Source organism: Taeniopygia guttata, chromosome 2 (genome assembly GCF_048771995.1).
Source record: "Taeniopygia guttata chromosome 2, bTaeGut7.mat, whole genome shotgun sequence".
NCBI classification, from domain to species: Eukaryota; Metazoa; Chordata; class Aves; order Passeriformes; family Estrildidae; genus Taeniopygia; species Taeniopygia guttata.
This window is the reverse complement of record NC_133026.1, coordinates 52,164,563-52,176,549: the sequence shown is the minus strand read 5'-3', so window position 1 is coordinate 52,176,549 and position 11,987 is coordinate 52,164,563. Positions and strand designations below refer to the sequence as shown.

Sequence of the window (11,987 nt, the reverse complement as noted above, 5' to 3'; positions counted from 1 at the left end):
TTTTATGAGGCATCCACCAAGTCATAACTTCTCCGTGGAGCCAAGCATCAGATATATCTGGTTGAGAGGTCCCAGGTTGATCTGTGGACATGGTCATGCTAGAACTGGCATGGAGGATCAGGCAGTTGGCAGAGACCTTTCAGTGAAGTGCATAAGACGTAGAACTAGAGGGGAGCAGGTATGAAGGAGAAACTTGCCCTCTGTGTGTGATGCTCAGTACATAGGGATGTGGCCCTGTTAAAATGTCACGGGCGTCTTCTCTTCAAGCTATGCCAAATGGCTGAGTTTGTGGGCTGACATTTCTTTTCCAAGCGGAGTTTAGCAGCGAGAAAAGGAGAAACAATGAAATGGCCTAATTGTGGACAAGGGAAAGCAAAAGAGCACAGCTGGCTTCCAGCTTTGCTGTTCAGCCCCCAGGTTTTCTTGATTGCGTGCAAGCATGCTGCTTCTCTCTTTCTGTTGTTAGCCTGTGAGTGACAAGGGTTCAGCATGTTCTCCTTCTGCCTTCTCCTCAGCCAATATTGGGATGCTTAACTGCGTGCATTTGTGCTGCAGTCTGTGCAACCAGCCTGTCTGAACTCCTTGTTTTGTTACTGAAAAGCTGCATTGGTTTCTGCTGCACAGAAGACCATAGGCCTGATTTTCTGCAACTTTTTCCCTTCATGGGACAAGGGGAGAGGGAAGACTGAAAACTGCTGCTGAATCATGGTGGCAGCCATTCTTCTGTCCACCTTTTCACTCATGGATGTGAATATATGAAGTGACAAAATGCTGAGGACTGATAGCCATTTCATTAAGCGTATCAGTCATGAGTTGTTTTCACAAAAACAAATTTTAGCAATGTATTATTTTAGAAGGGTCATTCTTTTCTTAGTTCTCTGCCAGTTCATGCGTATAGAAGGCAAATTTTTTTTTTTTTTTTTTCTATTGAATGACCTATCTGATTTGTATTGGATGCTAAACTTGAAGAAATCTGGATTAGGGAAATAAAATTCTTGAAATATCTGCAGACTAGGATCTTTCTATATGTTCTTGATTATACTTGAACAAATTCAGAAAGAGTCAATTCAGTTTTCAAGGGCTTCAGCACTAAAAGTCCTACGGACTAAAAGGTGACTGATTTACTTATAATAATTTGTTCTAGTATTCTTCCTCATATATTTACCAGGCTGTTCTGTTTGTATAGTAACCACCCGCATTATACAAATGTGCTGGAGCACCCTGGTACCTCAGGCAAATTTTTATCTGTCTCATGTAATATTGATGATCATCTTCATTTCATAGACTGTTCAAATGCTGTTCAGCACAAGTTAGCCTGACTTAAAGCTATTCTTCCATTGCTCTGATTTGCAGTACTTTAGACAAGGAGACATAAGGAAATGGAAATTTCTTCCAGATAAGGAGTAGCAAGTGACAATTTGACACTTGCAGCAGAGCTCACCATAGAGGTGAAAAAGCCCTCACACTAAGAATTGTTTTCTGAGACAAGTTAAAGCCCAAAGTAGTGATTTCTCCTGATAGAGTGATTTAATTTTGAAGATGTTTCTTTATGTTTTCACATGTTCTTCAAAAACATCTGTAATGTTAAATAAATGAGTGCCTGGAAAGCACATGGCAGTGGACAGCTTGACTCTACAGCCACAGATTAGGCAGGTATTGCCCTGCCAGCCCAGTCAGTTGCAAAAGCACAAAGGGTGACTAGTCCTGTCATGCTGATTGGAGATAAAATGCAAAGAAAATCTCAGAAGGAAGTGCCCATTTCCCAACTCTTGTGTATATGTAGTGGAATTGAGAAGAGTGGATGGTTATCTTCTAATATAGATAGTAGAAAAATAATGGCACTATTTCCATATTGTTCCATATTAAAACAATGTGTTTACTGTCATATTGTTTGGAAACAGCTCATTTAAAAAGATTTCATTTTCAGAAATCAGTGAAGGGATACATGGTTCAGACAAGTAATAGATCACAGTAACAAAACTAAGTGGTTTAACAAGGAGTTCACATACCTCCAATTGGATAGGAATTTCTATGGTTTGGCAAATAAAGTACTTAAGGTTTCTGGACTTCACTTTAGATATATTTATGGTATTTCTTTCTTAACTATGGCAGCTTGAGCAGACTGTTTCCTCAGTTCTTGTTTTATTTACTGGTGAGTGGAAGGAGAGCTCTGAGGAATGAAATGACCAATGAGACAACTATAAAAATTGGCTCATGCAACCGCTCAGCACATTTAAAGTAGTAGGAAGTGTCATCTGTTAAGTAACACATTGAATTTCAACTCCAGTAATCTAACTCTGGAGGAGTAGATTGCCCTAAAATGAGAGCCCACTACTAGGTTAAAAACAATCTCAACTTCCTGCAGTTTCACTCCTTGTTTCTTTGCCTCAGCTTTTACAAACACTTTTAAAATATAGTTGAGAGAAAAGAGTGTTTGGAATGGCTGCCTTATCACTCTGAAAACAGCCACATTTCACTAGTAAATTAATTGATGTGAATAAGCAGAGAGAAAGAGCACTTAACAAATAGCAGTTAGTATGTCAGATCTGTTACACAGATTTACAGTATTTTCAGCTGAGTAACTCATGCTCTCTGCACCTCAGATTACTCACAACCTTTCAAAAATGTTGCACTTGAATAACTTCTCATGTAAGCTGCCTCTTGAGATTACCAATGCAAAATCAGAAGAAGGAAGCACTCAGGGGCTTGAACACCAGTGGGAGGTAACTTCTGTAGTGCAGGCCATCATTAGTGATAGAAGCATTGAGTTTGGATGCTGCCTGCAGGAACACCAAGATACAACTGACTATCTGAGTGCTGATGTGTGACTGCTTTTCTTAATGCAGAGTTATAACTTGGGCACTGATTCTGTGATCCTGAATGCTGAATGGGTATGTGATAGACCACTTATCAGTTCTGGGACTGAAAAACACTTTGGCAAAGTAGCCAGACCAGGCAATAGGGGGTTTATGTTAGCTCTCTGCCTCTCTAGAGGTTTTATGTTGGCTGATAAAATGGGTGCTACCTGATGTAGCACAAACCTAGAGTCATACAAGCAGTGGGTACTTGACCAAAGCTGAGTCTTTCCAGAACAGAGTAAAACCATTGAAAATGTTTTAATATATTTGACTCAACAGTATGAATTTAAACTAAAGTGGGTGTGCTTGGTCTGATTTTGATCTACTATTCAGAACACTAGAATGCTGACTGTCCTACCATGGCCTCACAGAATCATTCTGTAATTTCAACAGAAGACCAAAATAAAAGCAACAGAAACATCACACTGACTGAACTCCTTATTGTTTAACCTGGATAAGTTTTTCACCCTTCTACTGCCAAACACAAAAGAATATGCTGTAGAAACTTGGAGGCCTTTCACACCAAAGCATGAAAACAATATACAGGTGAAGTGAAATCCAGATCCTGAATTTAGTATGAGGGTGTCATTAGGACTGAGTGAAGCCTTGTTGGTGGCAGCTTCCCTGTATAACATTTCTGCACACATGTCCAGGTAAAGAGTAAAACATTGTTTGACTACACAGACGAGCTGTAGCTTTACAGCTACAGATTTTAATATCTGTTGATGATTGAAGTGTGAAAGTCCATGACACCTTTCGTTTCTTCAGGAATGGGTTATGGTGTGAAAAATCATCTAGATTTTTTTTTAGGATGTTATTCTTCTGGATTTTACTTACAACTTCTGCATCTAGAAGATAATCAGTCTTGCTAGCTTTATGGTAGAGAAGAAGCCCCCAGCAATTGTGCCATGCCAGAATACTAAAGAGCTCCATTGGATTTGGCCCCCTGCAGTCACTGCTGTGTTCCAGCAGTCTCTCCTAGTAGGAATAGGCATGTCTCCACCCACGGCAGCAGCGTAGCTCTGCCCTTGGCACTACTGACTCTGCAGTATTTTGTCCTGTCACTAAGGATTACTGTAGAAAGCTTAAGAAACTGGAATTCTTGATGAGTTTATCCAGCTGTTGATGCAAGTAGCGTTGTATGGGGAAATAATGACATGTAGAGGAGGTTTTTGAATGAAGAACAGAGTAATACAGACAGAGAGTGGCATGTGCATTAAGACTGTAATTGTTTTACGGGAGTATTTGAAACAAAACCCACTAATGAAATATTCAGCTGAAAGAATAAATTTATCTTCATCCATCAAATGTAATTCACAGCCTTTTAAGATTTACTTCTGCTTGTATCATCCCTGTACATTAAGGATATCACAAATAAATTTTATTTTTAATTCTATTGCTTATTCAACTCCAAATCAAGAGCCCAAATTTTCCTGTCACCAGTGTATTAATTTATCTATCTTTATTGTACTGACTTTATTATTCTGTCTACCAATTATTATACTTACTGTTTTAAAAGAATTTAACTTGCCTGTAACTTGTCTGATTGGTGCTAATGGACATGCTCTGTTCATTTCAACAACTTGATAGTGCTTTTGAGTCACTGGAATCCATCTGTATTCAGGGATGCAAACAAGTTTGGTAAAAATAAAACATGGAAATGAATCATCACCAGTAGCTGGCTTTCTATGAAAACTATTCCAAGCTCTGGAAGTGGTTCTTTTCTCTTATAAATGGATACAAATGCATTTTGCCAGGTCAGCATTAGCATGGGCCTTTGTTCCTTACCTTATGTATCGTGCATTGAGGTCTCCTCAAGATCTGTTCACATTAATTAAATTAATCATCTGTGTCTGTAAAACCATTGCAGAGCCTGGAAGCAAACAGGCACTGAAAAGTAGGTTACTGTCTGAAACTCTTTCAGTGGTGTTTACTACAGTGTTTATAGATTGTGCTTGAAAATGCCAGCAGGAATGTAAGATCAGATATACATTTAGATAATTGAGAAGGTGTGAGAGTATGAAAGTCTCAGCTGATTCTAGGTAACTGTGATTCTGATTTGTATCTCTGAGAGAGTGAATTTGCAAGAGGCAGCTGTGTAAAATCTATGTAAATGAAAGGAGAAGCCTAATGACTTATTACTGACTGGAGCCAAAATTGATGATACACTGCTTAACCCAAGAAGGCTTAACATGCAAATATGTTGCTGTGATTTTCTTTTTCATGCCACTTTTGCTCTTTACTCTCCCTCCATTTCTGTATTTCTATGGAAATAATTAATTATACCTTATTGATTTTTGTTGCCTGAGAAAATATCAGCTAAAGATTTTCCACTGGTAGGGGCATTTTGAGGATGAGTCTGGTACAGATTCTCCAGTGTGTAAGAAGATGTGCTATAATGCTGTAGCCCTTCTGTAAGTGAGGAATTAAAATGGTCTCTCTCTCCTGTCCTACTCCCTCTCTGCATTAAATGTGTAGGAGCGAAGCATCTCTTGCCACTGTAACAAGTGGGACCGGCATTGACAAATGGCTGAAGAAGTGGGCAAAATAGAGAGCATGTAATGACTTTGTATCCTGAGCAAGTCTGTTTCCTCCTAGACATCATCATTCTAGAGAAATGTAATCACACCCTAAAAAGGAAATAATTGAAGAAGACACTGGGAAAATAATACACATACTAACTTGTTCTATTGATCATGGTTCTTAACAATTCTCTGGGTCCATCTATAGTAGTATTTGTGTTTCATTCAAGAGATGTACTTTAAAGCAAATCTCCTGCTCTCCCCACTAAAGACATCGCTTTTCAGTCCAGAAGTGCATTAACTCAATCTCTCAGCAGAAGTTAAGTGAACAGATGTGCTCCAGGAGTGCACCAGGTGCTTTTCAGACAATAAATGGAAGTTCAGTCCAGGGCACCAGCCTGGAGTCGCTTCATGGTAAAACCCTTGCAACATGTCTGGATGTGGTAGTCAGGTGCACAGGACCAGCTGCTTTGCTCTCTGGATTCACATTGTACCATAAATCTTCCTAATGCAGACATGGCCAAGGCATTCCAGAGGTCAGGAAACACCAGCCTTTACAAGGCCTCCTTTCTGCAGCTCACAAGTGCTATTTTTCCCCAGTATATCAGGGGTTGTCAATCTTTCCTTGTGTTCAGACTTTCTGATTGTAACTTCTTTTCAGGGATATACCTGACAGACAGCCTTTACTTCTAACAGTTCTAATACATTTCTAGAGGAAAATAAAAAGGTTTTCCCTTCTGGAGGTCTATACTCTTTTCCAAAGCCTCTAACTCACAGGGTTTTTCAGTCTGGGATTCTTCCAGTCACAAGGGCAGCTAATTCACTAGCTCATCCTTTCAGTGGAGCACCTCCTCACCTTTCCTATAAAGGAGAGCTCTTGCATTCCTAGCTGGTAAGGATCAGATACCACATTGACAAGATGGAGTCAGAAACTATTTCTAGGGCCAGGCCCTCTGTGAGAAACAGGTTACTCCTAAAGGCATTTCATTCTGCTGAGGCAGTCCGCTATCTCCTCTGTGGAGTCTGCTGTCTCATGTATCATCTCCAGTTCTAAGAGTTGTTTTGCAGCAAGTTGGTGTGATAAATAGGGCAATGCACTTGTAGTTACTGGCTTGGGCTGATCAGAGAATAGAAATTTAATTTCCTGTTTGTTACCTGTTCATTCACTGACTGCTGTAGATTATATATTAATTTGGGGTCTGCCATTACTTGCAAGAGTTTTGTTCCCTACATTTTATATAATGCATTTTACTTGAATTTTGATTGTAGATCAAGTGAAAACTTCAGGTTCTAGGAATCACTTAACTAGATTGTTATGAACTGTTTTTTACAGGTGTCCCGTTTTCTACTATTATCCAAATGAACACATAATCAGTCGCTAGACAAAGTTTTCTTCTTGGACTTTGGACTTGAAACTGTAGCTATTCTGGTAGATAAGTTAGTACCTGTGTTGAAATTCATTACTTCCTTTAATATTTTTTTAATTTGAGTAAAAGGCTCAGACAGAGTAACAAACCACTTCCTTGAAGCCATTGTCAAGTTTGGTGGACCTCTGGACAGCTGGAGAGACTAAAGGTTTGGAAAAAGTCATGACATCAGAATTAAAGAACTGCCAGAGATTATACTTTCACTTTGTTTTTTGACTGTGGGAAAAAAAAAAAAAACGCCCATTTATGTAAACTTCAGCATACTCTTCTACAGTTAGTCTCAGTGTAAAATTTAGTTTAGTGACTTTGTATTCCAGCAGGGTCCATGAACTTCTTGACCAGTCTTGCAGAGATTGCACTTGTGGTTGTGATTCAAAGGATTTAAGCTTTTGTGGGAAAAAATAAAATAACCAATGAACAAGCCCACAAAGTGAGCTGTGGCCCAGTGAAAACATATGGGGTAAAGATTGCTTGTTTAGATTATGAAAGAAAATACCCAGTAGCGAGTGCCAGATGAAAAAGATAAAAGAATCTGGCTTCAGGTAATGACTGTCAAAAAAATCAGAAGTATTTTAAAAATAGTATGCTTGGGCTTATTATGCTAAAGTTTTTGTACTCTTTTCCTCTGCAACTATGAGTATTATATTTTTATTAATGTGAAAGCTGAACTTCTGACTTAATTCTGTAACACTAAGAGTTATAAGAATAAGAAAAGTTCCAAATAACAGAAGACTTACATTAAAATTTTTCATAGTAATGTCAAAAAATATCAGTAGACTTGTTCTTAAAATGCAGCTCTTTTGGTTACCAATGGTGAAGTTTCTGGGCATGTGTTAGAAGCTTCATCAAACTTCCCACCTCCTGAAGACAGTTGATTTTTATCTCTGTTGTGATTTTGCAGCCTCCTTTTTTACCCCTCCTTGGGATAAATAATTGATCACAACATCACTGAGTGTTAGCCAAGGGTACTGCAGAATTTATAATTGGTATCTTTTTGTTTGGTTGTTGTTTGTTTGTTTGGGGGGCTTGGGGTATGATAGGGTTGTTTTGCTTTCCTTTGTTTGGGATTTTGGGTTTGGGTTTGGGGTTTTTTTTAAACTTAGATGTGAAGCTTATGCTTTCATTTTCACAAACTGGCCACTGTGTGATAATTAATAAATATGAGTCAAGGAGAGGATTTAATTTATTCCATCAGTAATATATTAGTACTTTACGTTAGTTATGTTGGATAAGACCATGAAACGCAGAGTCCTTTCTCTTCCAGACAGGATAGTAGAGGCCAAGTTAATTCCCCTCTTCTGCTTTCAAGTGTCGTGAACTGGTAGTTACTCAAGTTTTTTAGCAGATGAAACAGTAATAGTAAGACAATCTATTTTTTAGGGCAACTTTCCATTATACATGGGGAATTCAGGTTCTCCTGTTTGGTGCATTTATCTTAATTGGTAGCTGTTGAAAAGATGTAAAAGAAAACAAGTAGAAAATAACACTTTAGCTCTTGTTTTAATTGTACTTCTCTGATTATTTGCATTTTTGCAGGCTGTGATTAACAGAATATTCCACCCATGTTGATTTCACTTGAAGCTGTTTAAACTACGCATCTCTGAGTTAAGCCATGTTTCAATAGAGAAAGTGATTTTAGGGCTTTTACTCCAGGCCTTGATAACCCAGAGAATGATTATGTTGTGAAGATTGGGTTTGGCAGGGGGAAAGCTAGAAAAATCCTTTCATCTATCTCAATATTCACTTACCACAGAAGCTGTCTTCCAGATCAATACTGACCTCTCAGGTGAACAGTAGTTTGACAGTTTCCCTACTACTGTGCACCACAGCACAAATGTGCTTTTTTGATTGATAATATTCTAGTAGTTGCAGATGTTTGGAAAAATTATTGTGACCTGTGTCACCAGCTTCACTCCTGTACTGAATTTTGCCAGTCTAGGAGAAAGCAAAGCCAAGTTACCTAATAGATTTCCTCCTCACTACTATTTTTAAATTGAGCTTTGGGACATCTCCAGGTGCCCTAATGCGCCAATGCTTGTTCCTGCAACGTAAAATATCCCTCTCCTTGTTCCTACAAGATTTGGATGCACACATGACGTTCTCCCGCTCACACAGCCCCCTGAATAATCAGGCTAGCTCAGAGATCAGAGGCTGTGAGGGGAGGAATATCAGGAGATGGCAAAGATTTCCAAAAGAGGCTCTTACCCCGAGATACGTTAGTTCAGCTCTCTTTATTCTGTGGTGTCCATGTGAGAGCGGGGCAAAAGCGCACGAACAGGAAATGTCAGGGGTCTATAATAGACTTTGGACAGGGTGGGCTTCCCTGGCTCTCCGCCAACCCCATTGGGGCAGGAAGGAGGGCTCCAGGGTTATCTTGATCAGAGTCACAGGGTCCCACAGAAGGGGGCACAGAGTGCCCATGAGCTCACTGTAACACACACAGTCTCTAAAAGCTTACTGAAACATTACTGACAAATAGATGTTCTTATGAGCAGACCAGCTGAGACAGCAGTCAACACATTTCAATGCACTTGGTGACAGGAGCAGTTTTAGATGGTGCTGTTCCTGTTTTTCCCAGTATTGTTTGTGACAGTAACCTGTGCTGTGGCTTGCCTTCTGGTTGAGCTCTTTGTGAGACTGTGGCATGAACTGGGTTAGGAGACTGGTCCAGATAAATAGAGTTTTCAGAGTTCTTCCTTTTTAAGCTGGGGCACAGAAGAATAGAAAAGGAGGTATTTCAAAACAATCTATCTGAAAAGCTTGTCTGAAAAGAGTGATTATGTATCCTTCACCTCACTAGATCCTCATATCTCTGTGCTGAGGTGTGCCTCTCAGCTGTAGTACTCTGTGTTGCTGTGACCCAGCCACCAGCTTATTGTTCTGTGCCCTTCTTTTATTTCAGCAATTCAGCTTTGTCTCCCTGCCCACGGATGTCCTGGAAATAGAAGTTAAAGACAAATTTGCAAAGAGCCGACCAATCATCAAACGTTTTCTGGGAAAACTCTCAATGCCGGTTCAGCGCCTCTTGGAAAGACATGCCATAGGGTAAATTTTGCTGCTTACATTTTTTAATAAGTGTGTTGCTGTTCTGAAGTCCCTGGTGATATTATTGTGATATAATGATGTTGAGGGGAAGTTATTAAACTGACAGTTGTCTGATAAATGGTATTGGTTTTAATTAGAATTTATTGGACTATAGGCCAGACAGAATTCCCTCTATAACTGGATGCATGGCATTTTGAAAAGTGAGAGCTGGAATTTAGGAAAGAAGACGGTTTTTGTGTATCATGGCTAAGAATTTGGAGAGTGCAATATTTTCAATTTGAATCTTCTTTTAATGTTATCAGGAGGCTGTTTACATGTTTCCGAGAATTATCTTTGGGCTAAAAAAATGCCAGATGTGTTCCTTCTTTTTTAATTTCTGGAAAGGGGAAATATTATAAAAATATATGTGTGGCATGTTGTAACTAATGCTTTTTGACCCTACCCTGCTGCCAAGGGACAACCTTGAGCTCACAAGTGCTGCCCTGCTTCCCCATTGCATGAAAGTCCTGGGAAAGTGTGTGCTGCCAAAAGAATACAAACCAATTTAAGGAAGATGGATAGTAATCATAAAAAGCCAAAAAGTTGGCTCCAAGCCTGTAATGTTCAGACCTTGAAGAGCAAGGGAGAAAAAGAATCGTCTTCTGAGGAAAGCATATGCAATGCAGTTTCCAAGAAGGCATTTCTGATAATTGGATCTCAATTCAGCAGAACAGCAGGAAGATGAGCTTGTTCGAAGTGGTTTTGAACAGCTGGTTTAGAAACTGGTTGTGATATTGACAGCTGAATCTACCAGAAGGGACTGAGCTACCTCCCTGTTTCTCAAATAGAGAAGATAGAGTAGCTTTTTAGAAACCAGATGGATAAGAACAGCTTGGGGAAGGTAGAGCCCTGTAACTGGTATCTCTGGCTTTCCTCTGAGATTTCTCATCATCTTGTGATTATAACTTCCTATTTTACTTCCTTGTTGTAAACACTGTCTATCTAAGGATATACTTTGCCAAGAGCAGTGCTTCCAACATGCACTAGATCGGACTCAGTTTTAATACCATAGTGGCATTTAAACTTCAGGCAAGCTCAGTGAGAAGTATGCACACAAGTTCAAAGAAGTCGTATGCAAGTCTTGAGGTTGTCTCATTTATATGAGTTTCTGATGCATGTGAAACTATGCTAGCAAGTATATTTGGCCCAACTGGAAGTGAACTATGTTTCTTTCAAAAGATGCATAAGTATTACTACTTAGTGAACCCGTTGCACTCAAGAAATGCTTTGCAAAGATTGATTCAGCCTCATTGTGGGCAGCTGGGAAGTTAATCTCTTCTATAGTTTCATTCTGTTCTGAGGGGTGGATGAAGTGTGGCAAAGGGAGGGACCTGCACAAGAACAGAATGGAGTCATTGATCAACCTTGTCAGGAAGGTGTTCTCCTGATATTTCAGCTTCATAGAGGTAAGAGGGGTGGAAAGAGATGAAGAGCAGTCACTCAGCCAGTTTAGAGAGAGAAGATGGTATGCGGGGACTGGCCTGCACAGGGCTTTGTAAACAAGAACAGGAAAGCTGAATTTTATGGACATGATGATGAAGGGATGAAAATACAGAAATGCGAGGTTCTGTAAAAAGGTAGATGGTCAGATCTGCAGGGAAGCAAAGTCTTGTTACAATAGCTGAAGTGGGAGTTGTTTGCTTCCCATGTCGCTATTTTCATACCCATACTGGAGAAGTTTCATTCCCACCATTCTCTCTGTATTTATACATATGTGCTTATGTGTCCCAGAAGCCTGTCTTACTCACTTGCTCAGCCGTTCCATTGTAATTGAAGACATTGTCCTCTCCTCTGCCATTTGTTCTCTTGTATGCAAGTCAACATGCCCTCATGGCTGGGATGAATAGCCTTTATGTATTTTATTATGTATTTTTGTAGGACACAGCAGATTTATCTATGCACAGCAGATATAGGGTAGGTTATAGTCTCTTGTGACAATGTTTGTTTTCTTTCAGAGACAGGGTTGTAAGCTACACTCTGGGTCGCAGACTTCCTACAGATCATGTCAGTGGCCAGCTGCAGTTCCGATTTGAGATAACTTCTTCCATCCATCCAGGTAATTCTCAGTCTTAACCCATCATTCATCTAGATGTCTA

General features: G+C 39.6%; 1 protein-coding gene across 12 annotated transcripts in view; it reads left to right on the top strand.

Moving 5' to 3' along the window:
- The window catches only part of HECW1 (HECT, C2 and WW domain containing E3 ubiquitin protein ligase 1), a 250,824-nt gene that overhangs the window by 164,115 nt on the left and 74,722 nt on the right, over positions 1-11,987 (top strand). For all 12 annotated transcript variants that reach the window (XM_041714544.2, XM_041714543.2, XM_041714540.2 and 9 more), the window contains 2 exons: positions 9,710-9,852; positions 11,847-11,947. In XM_041714544.2, the coding sequence (XP_041570478.2) occupies positions 9,710-9,852; positions 11,847-11,947 (244 nt within the window). The remainder of the gene's footprint in view (positions 1-9,709; positions 9,853-11,846; positions 11,948-11,987) is intronic.